The following is a 15,607-nucleotide window of genomic DNA, read 5'->3' as shown; positions in this document are numbered from 1 at the left end:
GAGAAGACTAAGGGGGGATATGATAGAGGTATATAAAATCATGAGTGATGTTGAATAAGTGAATAAAGGAAAGTTATTTACTTATTCCCATAATACAAGAACTAGGGGTCACCAAATGAAATTAATAGGCAGCAGGTTTAAAACAAATAAAAGGAAGTTCTTCTTCACACAGCGCACAGTCAACTTGTGGAACTCCTTACCTGAGGAGGTTGTGAAGGCTAGGACTATAACAATGTTTAAAAGGGGACTGGATAAATTCATGGTGGCTAAATCCATAAATGGCTATTAGCTAGGATGGGTAAGAATAGTGTCCCTAGCCTCTGTTCGTCAGAGGCTGGAGATGGATGGCAGGAGAGAGATCACTTGATCATTGCCTGTTAGGTTCACTCCCTCTGCGACACCTGGCATTGGCCACTGTTGGTAGACAGATACTGGGCTAGATGGACCTTTGGTCTGACGCGGTACGGCCGTTCTTATGTTCTTATGTTCATGTGATGGAATGAAATCCAAACTCTCGCCCTTTTCTCTCTCTGTGTCTCACTGACACAGATGAGCTGTGAAGGGGAAGGGGCTGAGCAGCTCTGTCTAGGAGCCCACATGGGCCAGGCTAATTGCTGAAGACCAGAGGTGAAAGCAAGCCGGTCCTCAGCTGGGATTTAAAGGGCTCAAAGCTCCTCGCGGCTGTGGGCAGCCCAGAGCCCTTTGAATCCCGGCCGTGGCTCTGGTGGCTGGGCTGGGGCCAGGATTTAAGGGGCTTGGGGCTTCCCTCAGCGGCAGGAGCTCTGGGCCCTTTAAATCCCTGCCCCAGCCCCGCAAAGCTCGGGGTACCCCCTGGTGGCCAGAGCCCCGGGCCCTTTAATTTGCCCCTGAGCCCTGGGGGGCTCCCAGCCACCTCTGCAGCTGGGAGTCCCTGGTTGATTTGAAGGCCTTGGGTCTCCCAGCCACAGCTGGTGCCCCAGGGCCTTGAAATCTTGAGGCCACGACCCTTCCGGATGAGGCCACGCCCCCCTCAGGACTCCAGCAGTACCGGTAAGTCCTGTAAGTTACTTTCACCCCTGCTGGAGACTATAAGACTTGTCCAGTATTTAACAGGATCTCTCACTTGGGATCGCCCCTTCCACAGCCATGTAAAGAGGGAAGGGGCAGGATTTCACCCTCAGTGACCATGTGCTGTGTGTTTATGTGCATGTGTTTGCTCTCGTATCCAGGAGGCATTTTGTATTGGGGAAGGGGAGGGAAAGGGAAATGTATCTCCTCTCTCCCTTCCTGGTTTAGCATAAAAGTGGTCGCTCTGTATTTGGATGGACGAATTGAATTCACTGTTCCTCACCCCAGCAACCTTTGATGACAGGTAGCTGCCCCACTGCCTTCTGCCCAAGTATCTGCCATTGCCCCACTGCCTCCCTCCCTCCTCAGTATCAGTCCTTGCATCCAGCTGTGAGGGAGAAGCACAGAAGTTGGATGTTTCTGTTAAAATGATCACCAGTGAAATAATTGCAAATGGTGACAATTACATTGTCACCCACCAGGCTTTAATGTCAGCATCCCAGCCCCACTTGATAAGTATGAGCAGCAGACAGCACTTCCTGCAGACTCAGACAGATCTCACTGGGCTGGTGCACCCAGCTTGCTTGCTTACACCCAGGTCACTTATTCAATGCTATCTTCAAACCCAGAAAGGCTGGACACATTTTAATAAATGGAGGGTGAGATTTTCACCCACACTTCAACCCCTTTATGGTCAGTAAAAGGACCAAAACAGCATAACTGGGCTCCAGAAGGCTTGGATCCAGCTAGGGGAGGATTCCTCCAGTGCAAGCAGTGCAGAGAACAGCTGCAGGCTGCCCTCTGAGGACCCACTTACAAGCCCTGCTGTAGGGGTGTAGGGAAGATGGGGCTGGGAACAAGAGGGGGGTGTCGGGGCAGGGCCACAGCGCACGGTGCTGCAGAGATCCTGGGCTGTGCTGCTGCCCATATGCGCCCAGGGACAGACTGCTGTAACTAAAGGCACAAGCTAAGCCAGAAAAACTCACTCTTATTATGGAATAAGTGTATCATATGGAGCATTATGCTGGTATAACATGAGTGGTTTAAATGCCCAGCTTATTTTATACTGGTATAATCCTTCTGCCCCTCTGAGTTGGCAGCAACAAGGGCCGGGTTCAATATCCAGGGGTTCCATTTCAATAACACAATACGAAACCGGCTCGAGCCCCCACCCAGTGACCTGGGACAATTACAAACCATCCCCCTGGGTGCATTTAAGAGACAATACTTCCCCTCTTGCAAGCATGGAGTCTGAGTGTAGCAAAATCCTTTTAATAAAGGAGGGAAACAACGCAGCATCATGTTAGGGAAACACCACAAACAGGATTCATAACATAAACCATGAGCAAAAGACCCACCAAGTAAGTTTTGGCAATGTCCATTTCCACTTAGGATCTTAAGTCCAATCACCCCAAAGTCCAGCAACCCAAAAATCTCTGTCCCTGGTCAGTGCCACCCCAGAGTTCAAAAGTTTATCTGCAGAATTTTACCCCCCAAGCCTGGGTGGAAATGGAGGGGGCACACAGGGTATTAAGGGGCACCTTACATGGTCTGAGGCTGACTGTCCCACCTCTCCATAGAGTTCTGCTGCAGCCCTCACCACAAACGGCTCCACTCCACCAGTCACTCTGCTCCTCCAGCTGAGCCGTGAGCCGCGTCAGCCATCCCTACAAACCACTCAGCTCACTGTTCCACAGACCACTCCAATCATATTGTCATTTCAGCTTGTAGTAGGGGAGTCCCTGTGTTGGTACACCATTAGCCCAAAGCAAATTCAGCTCAGCAGTTGCTAGCTAAACTCTTAATAGAATCAAAATGAGCTCTGCTATTCAGCATTTGAGAGAAGAAACACAATTAGGGTTCCAGGTCCTATCAGAACACCCATATCAATTCCCCAACCTCTCTCAATTCACTGGGTTTTGGAACCCATGTCCCTTGCCTAACAGGTGCTACTTATTTGATGGTGAGACCCTCTGTCATGAAACAGTTTCATAGTCCTTCATTCACATAATCAGAGTAACAACACCTTATTCCTCCTGCCCCAATAACAGAGAAATTGGGGATCCCACAACTGTCAAAGTGACCATTTTGGGCTGCCATGGGCTCATGCTAGGCAGGATGGGTGTGCCTATGCAAACAAGATCAGCCCCTGAAATTCTTTTCCACACTCCCATAGTTCACCACCAGATGTCAGGGTAGAGCTCATCCTGACTCTGCTTACACTGGTGTTACTTTGCCCTGCAGACAAGCCCTGAGCTACAGCGGGGGCTGCTTTGGCATCCAGAGCACCCAGCGTCAGGAGGATACGGGGCAGCGCTTAAAGCTGCCTGAGCCCTCAAGTGCCCCTGGGCTGCAGGTTCTGAGCACAGAATCTCACCCTGAGAGTTTAGATCACATTGAGCAAAGCTCTTCACAGAGGGGTCCACAGTGATGCCCAGGTCTTTTTCCTGAGTATTTTAAAGCCAATAACCTGCATGCGCAGGTCTGATTATCCTTGTAATGTGCGTTACCTCACAGTGATCAACACTGAATTTCATCAGCCATCAGGTTATCCAAGCTTGGTGCCTCTGAAATAACTCAGACTTCTTTGGTAACCTAAATCATTGTGTGTTAGCTGCGAATTTTGCCACTTTCGGGCTTTTCCTTTGTTCCAAGTCACTGATAAATAGACCGGGGCTCTCAAACTTCATTGCACCGCGACCCCCTTCGGACAACAAAAATTACTACACGACCCCAGAATGGGAGACCGAAGCTTGAGCCTGCCCAAGTCCCGCTCTCTGGGTGGGGAGGCCAGGGCCAAAGCTGAATCCCAAGTGCTTCCATCCCAGACAGGGGGCCTGTAACCTGAATCCCCGTGCCCTCGGGCTTCAGCTTCAGCCCCAGGTGGTGAGACTCAGGCTTCGGGCCCAGGCCTCAGCAAGTCTAAGCCACCCCCAGCGACTCCATTAAAAGAGGGTTGCAACCCACTTTGGGGTCTTTGAGCACCACTGAAATAGACTAAACACCCGTCCTAATACCCAACTTTGAGGCTCCCCACTGCTAACCTTTTTCCATATGAAAAATTGACCATTTATTCCTGCTCTTTGTTTTCTGTCATTTAGCTGGTTTCTGTTCCAGACAATACTTTACCCCTCACCCCATGATGACTTAGGCTATGTCTGCACTACTGAGCTTCTAATGCCACAGCTGTACCAGTGCGGCCGGGTCACTGTAAGATCTCTAGTGGAGTCACTCTGTGCCGACGGGAGAGAGTTCTCCCATCGGCATAATGATTCACATCCAGTGGGCGGTGGTAGCTATGTGGGCAGGAGAGTTTCTCCCACCGACATAGCGCTGTGCACTCTAACGCTTCTGCCGGTGTAAATTATGTCGCTCAGGGGGTGGAATATTCACACTTCTGAGTGACTTAAGTTTTGGAGCCATAAGTGGTAGTGTAGACAGCCTTTGTTTCCTTAACAACTTTTTGTAAGGAACTTTTTAAAAAACTTTTTGAAAGGCCACATCAGTTATGCTATTGGGTTCTCCTTTGTACCATACTGGACTGACAAACTCACTGACATTTAATCGATTAGTGACACACAAACCTAGTCTACTCTAGGAATTTATACTGGTATAGCTACGTTCTTCTGGAGTGTGAATCCACACCCCTGAGAGATGCAGTTTATATTTACCAAGCTAACCCCTGGTGTAGACAGTGCTAGGTCGATGCAAGGTGGATTACGGGGAGGTGGGTTACCTATGACAATGGGAGAATCCCTCCCCTCAGCATAGGTAGTGTCTATGCCAGGGGTCGGCAACCTTTCAGAAGGAGCTGTGCCAAGTCTTAATTTATTCACTCTAATTTAAGGTTTCGTGTGCTATTTTAATGTTTTTAGAAGGTCTCTTTCTAGAAGTCTATAATATGTAACTAAACTATTGTTGTATGTAAGGTAAATAAGGTTTTTAAAAATATTTAAGAAGATTCATTTAAAATTAAATTAAAATGCAGAGCCCCCCAGACTGGAGGCCAGGACCCGGGCAGTGAGAGTGCCACTGAAAATCATCTCAGGGGCCACCTTTGGCGCGTGTGCCATAGGTTGCCTACCCCTGGTCTATGCTGAAGCCCCCCAGCAGCAGTGGTGCAGCTGCACTGCTGTAGAGGTTTAACTGTGGACATACCCACAGTTTACTTTTCCAGCTGTGCTGGTTGGAATTTTTCCCATCATTCTCATACAGCTGATTTAGAATTCTGGTTTAGTTCTTGTTTCAGCCAATTTGCCAGGCACTGAGGTAAGGCTCATTGGACTGTAATTCTCAGAATTACTTCGGCCAAATTTTTAAAGCTGGGTACAACATTCCCAGTCCTCTGAATCTCTGGAAGTGTAGCTGATTTTAATGAGAGATGCATATTATTGTTAGCAGCTCAGCCATATCGTCTGATGTAATTTCAGAACTCTTGGGCGTTTGCCACCTAGCAGGGATCTACGCTGCTCTTGGTGGCTGCTGGCTCTTTAACTTATCAGTTGTTCCAATATCTCCTCTTCACACCTCGATCCCTGATATTCATTTCCTGAACAGAGCAGCTCCAGGGCAGGTCTCTCCCCAACATTCTCTGTGGTGGAAACTGATGCAAAGAAACCAGTCAGTCTCTCAGCATTGTCCTTACCCTCCCAGATTGCTCCCTTTCCTCCCTGCTGATCCAGGGGACCCATCCATTCTCTCACAGGCTTCCTGATACTGATGGACTGAAATAATTCCCTGGTATTTGTTTTATATCTCTGGACGTTCACTCTGTTAATTCCATTTTAGCCTCTAAATTCCCATCATGCAATTCACCCGATGTACTGTATGATCCTTTCTGCAGTCTTCACAGGGTTAATATTTTCCACTTGCTGAGGGATCCCTGCTTGGCTCTAACAACCGCCTGCACCTGGCCCAGTGGGGTTACAATATTTCTCCCCTTGCTAATTCCTTTGCTGCTCAGGAGGTGCCAGGCTCCGGTTGCTGATGTAGCCTCCAGGCTGAATCTAAGGATTTTAACTTCCTTGCTTTAAAGTCTTTTTAACTCACTTCTCTTCTGCAAGATAATGTGATATTAGGGTGACCAGATACTAAGTGTGAAAAATCAGGATAGGGGCAGGTAATAGGCGCCTATATAAGGCAAAGCCCCAAATATCAGGACTGGGGACTTCTGCTCACTTTATGTGATATTGACTCATTTCTCTTTGTTTTATTTTTAGATAAACTCCAGGCTGAGCTCAGTAAGTTCCATTCCCCCCCAGTATCACCCTGTGTGACATTGTCTCCTGCTCAGTGTGTTGGTGTTCAGGGGCATTCTCACCCCTCTGTCTGTGTTTGGTTGCAGGGTGGAGACGCGCCCAGCTCTACGCAGGTACTGTACATACCACTGGTGTTTTATCCATGGTGAGACCCACCTCCCCCCGGGAGCTCTCTGCTCCTTTCCCTGCACAGAGCATTTTCCTATGACATTCAATAGGCTGGAAACAGCAATGTCACTGGGGGGTGGATGGAAAGGGGCAGACAAAACCCAGGTTTATTGCAGAGCAGGGACGTGCCCCCTTTGGAAAAGGGCTGATTGGTGATGAAATGCTGCCCCCTGGTGTCACCTTTGCAGGGCAGTACCTGGGATCTGCAGGATGGACATTCTTATCCGTCCATCATTTACACTGAACTGCTCGACTCTCTCTTCCCAGCAGCAGGGTTTCTATGCTCAGACTGGGCTTTAGCCCACAATTTCCTTCTAGCATAACAGGACCAGACAGAAGCTGTTCAGTGTCCCCCTGGATCTGGGGTGAGGAAGGCACTTTCCCCACTGCAAGGGCAGATAGGTTTTTATAACCAGGTTGTGATGCTCCCCTGACCCAGTTGCAACAAATTGTGCCCCCGCAGCAACTTTTCTGCCTCACAGCCGTGGCTGAGGAGTGTGTGTGTTTGTACCCAGCCTGCAGCCTGACCGTGTGTGTGCTCTGGTGCATGCTGGGAGAGTCTGGGCAGCTCCAGCAGGGATCAGAGAGCCCACGGGCCATGCGCACACATTGCAGCACCACTGGCCCAGGGGTCCATGCACTCAGGGTATCCTACCACACAGAGCTGGGAGGGAGCGGGGTACCCAGGGCAGTTACACAAACACCGCTGGGGGTCCTGTTAGGGTCACCACCTCTGAGGTGCAACAAAACAGGAAATCTGCCTGCTTCATGTACACCCCCTGTTCCCTCACCCGGGCACTGTCTCCCTCTCCGAATCCCGGGAGAGGGCACCAGCCCCCAGAGGCTCCTGCTCCTGGACTGCCCCAAATACCAACCTCACCCAGCAGGACATGGCACCAGATCTACCCCGCTGCCCCCAGCGGTGATCCCCACAGCTGGTACCTGCACAGTGGTGACTGGCCCCTGCTGGCCCTGAGCTCCTGATCTCACTCACTGCTCCAAGCTGCCCCGTCTCTGCAGCTCCCAGACACTCTGCATCCAGAGCTCCCCTTGCATAGGTACCACCACCCCACAGCTCCCCCGCTACAGCCACTGACACACCTGAGACTTGTCATGTCCTGGAAAGACTCACAGATTTCCCAGGAGAGTGGCATGAACAAAGGGACAATCCTGGGAAAACCTGGACAGGTCGGGTTGCCAACTTTCTAATCTCCCAAAACCAAACATCCCTGCCCTGCCCCTGCCCTGAGGCCCTGTCCCTGCCCTTCCTCTTCCCTGAGGCCCACTCCATCCCCCCTCCCTCCATCGCTTGCTCTCCCCGACCCTCAGTCATTTTCACTGGGCTGGGACAGGGGTTTGGAGTGTGGAAGGGGGGGGTTGATCTCCAGCTTGGGGTGCGGGCTCTGGGGTGGGGCCAGGGATGAGGGGTTTGGGGCAAAAGAGGGGGCTCCGGGCTGGGGCAGGGGGTTGGAGATGTGGGAGGGGGTTCAGGGTTCCGGCAGCTCTTACCACGGTGTTGTAGTGACCAGGCAAAGTACTAACAAACTTCAACAGGACTTTAGTTTTAAAGTGGAAACCTCTTTACCAAGCTGCTGCTGCACCCTCGGTAGCTCTCACTCAGCGTCCTCAACTCCTCCCCCCATCTCCTGTTTCCTGCCCTTTCAGACTCCCCACAGCCAGTGCTCCCAGTTCTAATAATTGCAAACATCTAAACACGACATTCCCTCCTCTCTTAAGAATGTGGTTAGAACAAATAAACATTGTTGTTCTAAACACAGGAACAAATATGAAACAAGACACTATACTGTTGGCAGAAATATTACATTGAAAACACTGTAGATACTACATAACGTAGTCTCTAGTCCAGACAGATGGTCGTCTGGGTCTGATAGGCCATCTCTCGAGCCCCGGTTCCAGTGCAATGTCTTGTTGTGTTGGTTCTACGGTGAAGTCATCCAATGCACACTGGGTGTTGGCATAATCTCTTGGTGCATAGGCAGGTGCAAGATAAGCATCCCATACCTGCCCATCAGAAAGTCGATAGGTGTAAGATCCCTTCTTCTCTATGATTTTAAGAGAAGCTGTGAATTTATGGTCCCCTTTGCGTAAAATTCCAGGTTTTCGTATTCTAACAAAGGAACCGCACTCAAACTTTAGTTCCTTAGCACCCCGTCGCTTGTCTGGGAAAACCTGATACTTTGCTTGATTCCGTTCAACTGCTTTTTCTCACATCATCCTTGGTAGGGGCCTCAGGTCGTGCCTTTAACAATCCAGCAATGTTCAGTTTAGTATTCATCTGTTTCCCATGTAGTAACTCTGCGGGTGATCTTTGCGTTGTGGCATGTCGGGTAGCCCGGAATGCTGGCAAGAAATCGATAGTGAAGGGTATCCACAATTGCCCTTCCAGATCAGCCGTTTGCAAACTCTCTTTCAAACGTCTGTTAAACTGTTCGATTTCCCCATTGGCTTGAGGGTAATATAGAGGTGACCTTCTGTGTAAAATGTTCCTTTCTGCTAGAAAAGTTTCAAACTCCAGGGAAGTAAATCGGTGGCCACTTCCAGGAGCTGCACGGACCTAGGGAGGCAGGGGTCCTGCCTTAGCCCCAGGCCCCCGCTGCGCCACTGACCAGACTTTTAATGTCCCAGTCAGTGGTGCCAACCGGAGCCGCCAGGGTCCCTTTTCGACCAGGCGTTCCAATCAAAAACCGGATGCCTGACAACCCTATGGACAGGTGCCAACTCTAGGTCCTGTCCACACGGCCCAATAACACCCTGCTGAGCCAGGTACAGGCAGCCACATGCCAGCCCAGGCCCCTGGCAGGGACCCTGAGCTGCCAGCTGCCATGGTCACTAACAGTGTTAGCTCTGTCACGTGCCACTCACCAGGCTTAGAGCCCCCAGGGCCCAGCCCCAGGAACTGCTGTAACCTGAAACCAGAGCAATGCAGGGCTGGAAGGGACCTCGAGAGGTCACCTAGTCCAGCCCCCGCCCCATGCTGGAGCAGGGCCTAGAGCATCCCTGGCAGGGATTTGTCCAACCTGTTCTTACAAACCTCCAGTGACAGGGATACCACAACCTCCCCTGGAGCCGGGTCCAGAGCTTCACTGCCCTGAGAATTAGAAAGTGTTTCCTCATCTCCAGCCTCAACCTCCCTAGCTGCAGATTGTGCCCATTGCTCCTTGGAAAGGCCCTCGCCCTGCCTGCTGGGGTCACTGGCTTTGCATCGCTGTTATTGCACTGAATGGCTGGCGGCGCTGGGTTGGCTCAGGTGGGCAGTGAGGGCAGCTGGGCAGGGCTGGCTCCAGCCACCAGCGTACCAAGCTGGTGCTTGGGGCAGCGCATGAAAGGGGGCGGCATGTCCGGCAATTCGGCAGCGAGTCCCTCACTCCCTCTTTGTGGGAAGGACCTGCCGCCGAATTGCCGCGGAAGAAGCGGCGGTGGTAGAGTCGCAGTGGAAGTGCCACAGATCAGGATCGCAGCTTTTTTTTTTTTTGGCTGCTTGTGGCAGCAAAAACCCTGGAGCCAGTCCTGCAGCTGGGGCCTTTCACTGATCTCAGCCCACACTGAGAGTCTGGTTCCCAGCGAACAGGAGCTCACATCATAACTCACTTTAAAGGCAACCTCACCGGCCACCTCCGCAGGGAAGCCAAGACCTGAATGGACACCGGGGCGATTCCTCCCCAGGGAGAGGCTCCGGCAGATGTCAGGGCTGAGCCATGTTGACAGGACAGTGTGGGGCTCACATGGCTGCTGTGATGTCCTGGTACCCTCAATACACAGAGCTCCAGCAGCTGGGGTGTAAACCCCACTTGTACCCCCAGCACTGAACTGACTGACTGCCCCAAGGCTCCTCTCCCCCTGGGGCTGAGGGGTGAGTAAGGGGCATTGGAAGAGGGGGGCCAGGGGGCCATGGCCAGTCACTTTTACCAATGGGAGGGCTATTCCCTCCCACTTTTTACCAGCTGTAAGGATGAGTGATGAGGGGGGAGGGGGCCGAGAGGAACGACCAGAGTGTTGGGGGGAAGAGGTGGTGTGAAGGCAGGGGCTCAGGAAGAAGGGGCAGTGTGAGAGCGAGGGTTCAGGGGTGCAGGGACAGGAGCTCAGGGAGAAGGGCTGGCACGAGTGGGTGACCCCTCTACTTTTAGGGAGCTTCCATCACTCCTGGGGAGAGCACCATCCCAGATCCTGATCCACAGGCACATCTTTGTATTTTCCGGGTGCGCAGAGCTTTCAGGGTGGAGACTCTTTCATGCTCACCCAGGAACCTGTGCTGGGAGGCCCCACTGCCCAGGAGGCCGAGGGCTCTCACTCCCCTGCCCTGGGGGTGAAGGGAGGGGCCCTGGGGATGCTGTTCCCCATCCCAGGAAGGGGGTGAAGGGGATGTGGACACAGACAATGTCCCTTCTTGCACTGTGAGGGACAGACCTGGCTCCACCCTGTGCTTCAGAGCCTGAGCTCCGGCCTGAGCCTGAAAGTCTATGCGGCTCTTTTTAATTCCAAAGAGGGAATCCCGTAAGCCTGAATCTAGCCACCCTGTTCCGAGACTCGCTTCTGCAGGCTGTGTAGAAGGACCCAAAGTGTCTCCAGAGTCTGGGTGTGAAAGTTCCCAGCATGTCTGTCCCAGGGTTGGTTAATGGGAGTGAGTGGGGTGGCTGGCACAGTCGTTAGATGGAAACACCTGAGCCCCTGGGGCTCTGAGACGGTCTCTGTGACTGTTATCCGCTCTGGGAGATGCCCAGGTGCAGCTACAGAGGGTCTGTGCCGCTAGCATCATCCATGGGACAAATGGCTCTGGGCAGAGAGTTCAGACTGGAGCCAAGTCTCCATTTTCAGCCCGATTTGTGGGGTGAGATCAGGGGCCCAGGGGGCATTTGTCTGCAAAGGGCAAATTAAACAGCAGCTGTGGAGTGTTTCATCACTGATGTCCTGAGCCTGGCCTTCCTGTAACTGCGTTTCTGGGGATGTTGACAGTCTCTCCTTGCAGGTCACTGGGATTGGGGCTCCTAAGTTGCTCAGAAAGGTTTTCAGTGGAGCTGGGTGAAATGTTTTGGACAAATAGTTTATTTGCTGCAAAATTACATTACGGGTCAAGAGAAACTATTCGTGAATCCGTGTCGGGTTTGCTGACTAGTTTCAGTTCAGAGAAAAAGGTGCTGCCTCTTCCCATGTAGCCTTTAGCCCAGGGGCTGGGCCCTCAGCTGGGAGCCCCAGGTTCAATCCCCCTATGTGATGCCATGAGAGCTCGAACCGCTGGGCTCCAGGTGTCTGATGACGTCCCCCTGTGTCTAAACACTGCCATGGGCACTGGGCCAGAGCATGGGAGTGAGAATGACTCTGCAGCCCAGTGGGTCAGGCCCCTACCTTGGAGGGATGGATTATTGATCCATAACCCCAGTGAGGGGAGGGGTTACGGCCCCTGGCACAGCAGTGTCTCAGCCATGTCTGCCGGGGTTTCCTTGCACTGATGTAGCTGCACCGGTGCAAAACCCTAGTGCAGACACACTGTGCAGGTGTGAACTGGGACTGGTCCCGGTGCAGTTTCTCCCAGATGGAGGGAGCAGTAAGTGGGGAAATGCCCCCTCCCCTCCTCACTGCTCTGGCCTCATTAGCAACAGCCCATTTATACCCCCCCCCCCGAATCTTCCACTGTAATGCCCCCCAAGTGAGCCCAATCCAGACAACTGCCCCCGTGGGGGTGGGGCTCGGCCTGGCAAGGGGAAGGGGCTGTGAGGTTTTCCTGGCTGGAAGGTGGGGCCCATAGGGCCTGCCAGCATGGAGAGTCCCAGCTGCTCCCCCTGGGGCAGGGCTGCACCCCCAGTGTGTGTGGGGACAGCACCGACCTGCTCTGAGCGAGAAACCAACCACACATGGCCCGACAGCAACAGAGATTCCCTGGGGCCTGCCTCTCCCTCCCCCCTCTCTGGCTCCCACCCCTCCCTTACCCTTCCCCCACCCCTGTGAGGGACTCTGGACCCTGCGTCTATTCTGACCCCTCACCAACATCCCTCCCTCTCTTCTCACTCCCTTTCTGCTCCCCTGGGCCCCTGCCCCTCTCCTCCCACTTTGCCTCCCTGGCACATGCCCCTGCCCTCCACCCATCTCTGCCCCGCTGGGACAGCCCATCCCTTCTCCCCCTGCCCTCCTGGCATCTGCCCCTCTCCCCCAAACATCCTCTGCACCCTGGAGCCCTCCCATCACTTCACACCCCCGCTATGTCCTGGCATCCACCTCTCCCCTTTCCCTCCTCTGCTGCCATGTCTCCCAGCCCTCCCCTCACCCCCATCTGCTTCCCTGGTGCCTACAACTGCCATCGCACCCCCCACCCTCCTCTGCTGTCCTGACACCTGCCCCTCTTCTCACCGTCTCTGACCCCTGGCACCCACCCCTACCCTCGTCCCCCTGTGCCCACCCCTCTTCTAACCCCACTCTGCCCCCCTGGCACCTGCCTCTCCCCAATCCTTTCTCCTCACTCCTCCCTCTAACCACCTGCCCTGCCTCTCACCCCTATCTGCCCCCTGGTGCTTCTCCCTCCCCTCCTCTGCCCTCCCTGTGCCTGACCTTCTGCTCAACCCCCTAAATTCCCTGGCACCTGCCATTTCCCTTCACCCCGCACCCTTCTGCTGCCTGCCCCTTCCCTCCTCCTGCCCCCCAACACCTGACCCTCCCCTTGTCCCCTTCCTTCCTGGTGCCCATCCCCTCTCCACCCTCTGCCCCACTGACCCTGCTCTCCTTTCGCCCCTCTCCCACCATCACCCATGCCACCTTCTCCTTATTTCTCACCCCGCCCCTCCTCTCCCCATCTGGCTCTGTGACACCTGCATCCCTCACCACCCCTCCAGTCCCCTGGTGCCAGCTCCTCCTCTGCCCCAAGTCCCAGCTCTACCCTGGCCCCATCTGCTTCCCTGGTGCCTGCTGTTTCCTTTGCCTCCTCTGCCTGCCTGGTGCAAGTCCCTTCCCTCGCCCCCCTTTGGGACCCCTGGTCTCAGCCCTTCCCCTCCCCTCACCCTCTCCTAGTCCCTGCCCCCCTGGTGCCCACATCTCCCTTCACACGCCTCTGCCCCCATAGGGCCTGCCCTTCTCCACACCCCTCTCTGCCCCCTTTCTGCTCACCTGCTCCCTCACCCCCCATTCTGCCCCTTTGGCACCAATGCCTGTTCATTTCCTCCCCCCCATGGTTCCACCTCCCCACTCCTCATCATCTCACCCCCTGGCAGCTCACCAGCCCCTTGATTTCCCTTGCCCCACTGGAGCTTCCCCATTCCCTCACACCCCTCTGCCCCCTGCTGCCTGCCCCTTCCTGTGCTTCCCTGTGCCCCCTGGGGTCCTTCCCCTTCTTCTGCTCTGGTGCCCACCCCTCCCCTCACCCCCTGAGGCCCCCTGGAACCCACCCTTCCCTTCACACCCCTATCATCCTGGTGCCCCTCCCTTCCCATATCACCCCATAGCCCTTGTGCCTGCCCCACCCCTATGTCCCTCCCTCCCCCCCTCCTGTCACCTCCCCCTCCCCTTTCCTCTCCCAGCATCAGCCTGTCACCTCCCCTCCCCCACCTCCCCTGACACCTTCTCATCCCTCCCCCGCTCCTCCTGCCCTTTCCCCTCATTGTCTCCTCACAGGCAGAGGGGCCCTGACTCCCCTCAGGCAACAACCCCTCCCCCCACAGTGATTAACGGGGCTGCAGGTTAATTTCCCTTTGATCCCAGTGACCAGCCCCTGCCCCCGGCCCTGACTCTGTGACTCTCTCCCCAGTGGACGTGACTCTGGATCCAGACACGGCAAATCCCAGACTCGTCCTGTCTGAGGATCGGAAACGTGTGAGACTCGGAGACAAATGCCAGGATCTGCCCAACAACCCTGAGAGATTTGATCCTTGTCCCTGTGTCCTGGGCACTGAGGGGTTCGCGGGCGGGAAGCATTACTGGGAGGTGGAGGTGGGAGACAAGACGAGATGGGATCTGGGGGTTTGTAGGGAATCTGTGAGCAGGAAGGGGCCAGTCACACTCACACCTGAGGATGGATACTGGGCCATGGTGCTGTGGGATGGGAGATACAAGGCCGGCACCTCCCCCCCGACTGCCATTCCCGTGAGGGTCAGGCCCAGCCAGGTGGGGATTTTCCTGGACTACGAGGCGGGCAAGGTCTCATTTTACAATGTGACTGACAGGTGCCATCTCTACACTTTCACTGGCACCTTCTCCGGGAAGCTCCGCCCTTATTTCAATCCTGGTACCAACATTTGGGGTACAAACGCGGCTCCCCTGATAATCTGCCCAGTCCCAGCTCAGGCCAGAGGGAATCTCTGTCCCTGACAGTGACCCCACGGCACAGACTGGCCCCTCCCAGCCCTGCTGCTCTTCCCGCTCCCAGTGGTAGGGGCCAGTTACTGCAGCAACTGGACTTTCTGTGTTGACCGGATGCTGCCAGTTTCCCTTTTCAACTGGAGGTTCCAGTCGAAAACCGGACACCTGGGAACCCCCAGCCTCCACCTTCCCCATCCCCTGCCCCAGGGGTAGCAGGTGGTGGGGGATGGGATCATTCACTCCTGTCAGAATTTTCTACAGTGAGATCTCAATGTAAAATATGAAAGAAAAAAGATTATTTAGAAAATATTGTAACAAGGTGTAAATACAAGAATATTTTAATGTACATTTAAACAGTACTTCAAAAATAAGCATGTAAACATTTTTAGAAATGGAATTATTTACATTACATTTATTTTTTGATTCTTCCCTCTAATCTATATTGAAGTTTAACTTCTCTAAATAACGTCATTTGTATTTCAACTGGAGAATACAAGAAATGCAAAATATTTATCTTAAAATAAAGTATTAAATTCTCAGACTGGGTTGTTCAGTTACAACGTACATGTGTTATAAACATCACAACTCCACACATGTGCAGCTGCTCTCTCTGTTTCCCCCTCACCCCCTTTATTGTCTTGACTGGTTCTCCCTGGAAGGCAGGGCACATACACCCACCTCCTGCAGTACATCTTTGAAAATTAATAGGTTAAAAATGATAGAATTAAGCAATATATTTAACTTAACTCACACATGATTATATAATAGTCTTTGAACTTCTGTCAGCATTAATTCATGTGACTTAACTTTCTAGCTACATATAATTGTTAATCAAG

At 53.3% G+C, this 15,607-nt stretch overlaps 1 protein-coding gene across 1 annotated transcript in view; it reads left to right on the top strand.

Annotated features, from left to right (window-relative positions):
* LOC123345263 (butyrophilin subfamily 1 member A1-like) overlaps positions 1-14,780 on the top strand; it is a 33,479-nt gene extending 18,699 nt beyond the window's left edge. Inside the window, exons 6-8 of the mRNA XM_044982012.1 lie at positions 6,267-6,287; positions 6,392-6,418; positions 14,221-14,780. Of these exons, the coding sequence (XP_044837947.1) occupies positions 6,267-6,287; positions 6,392-6,418; positions 14,221-14,780 (608 nt within the window). The remainder of the gene's footprint in view (positions 1-6,266; positions 6,288-6,391; positions 6,419-14,220) is intronic.
* Positions 14,781-15,607: the final 827 nt, after the last annotated feature.

Source organism: Mauremys mutica, chromosome 12 (assembly GCF_020497125.1).
Source record: "Mauremys mutica isolate MM-2020 ecotype Southern chromosome 12, ASM2049712v1, whole genome shotgun sequence".
Classification (NCBI taxonomy): Eukaryota; Metazoa; Chordata; order Testudines; family Geoemydidae; genus Mauremys; species Mauremys mutica.
This window is presented reverse-complemented; position numbering and strand designations above follow the sequence as displayed.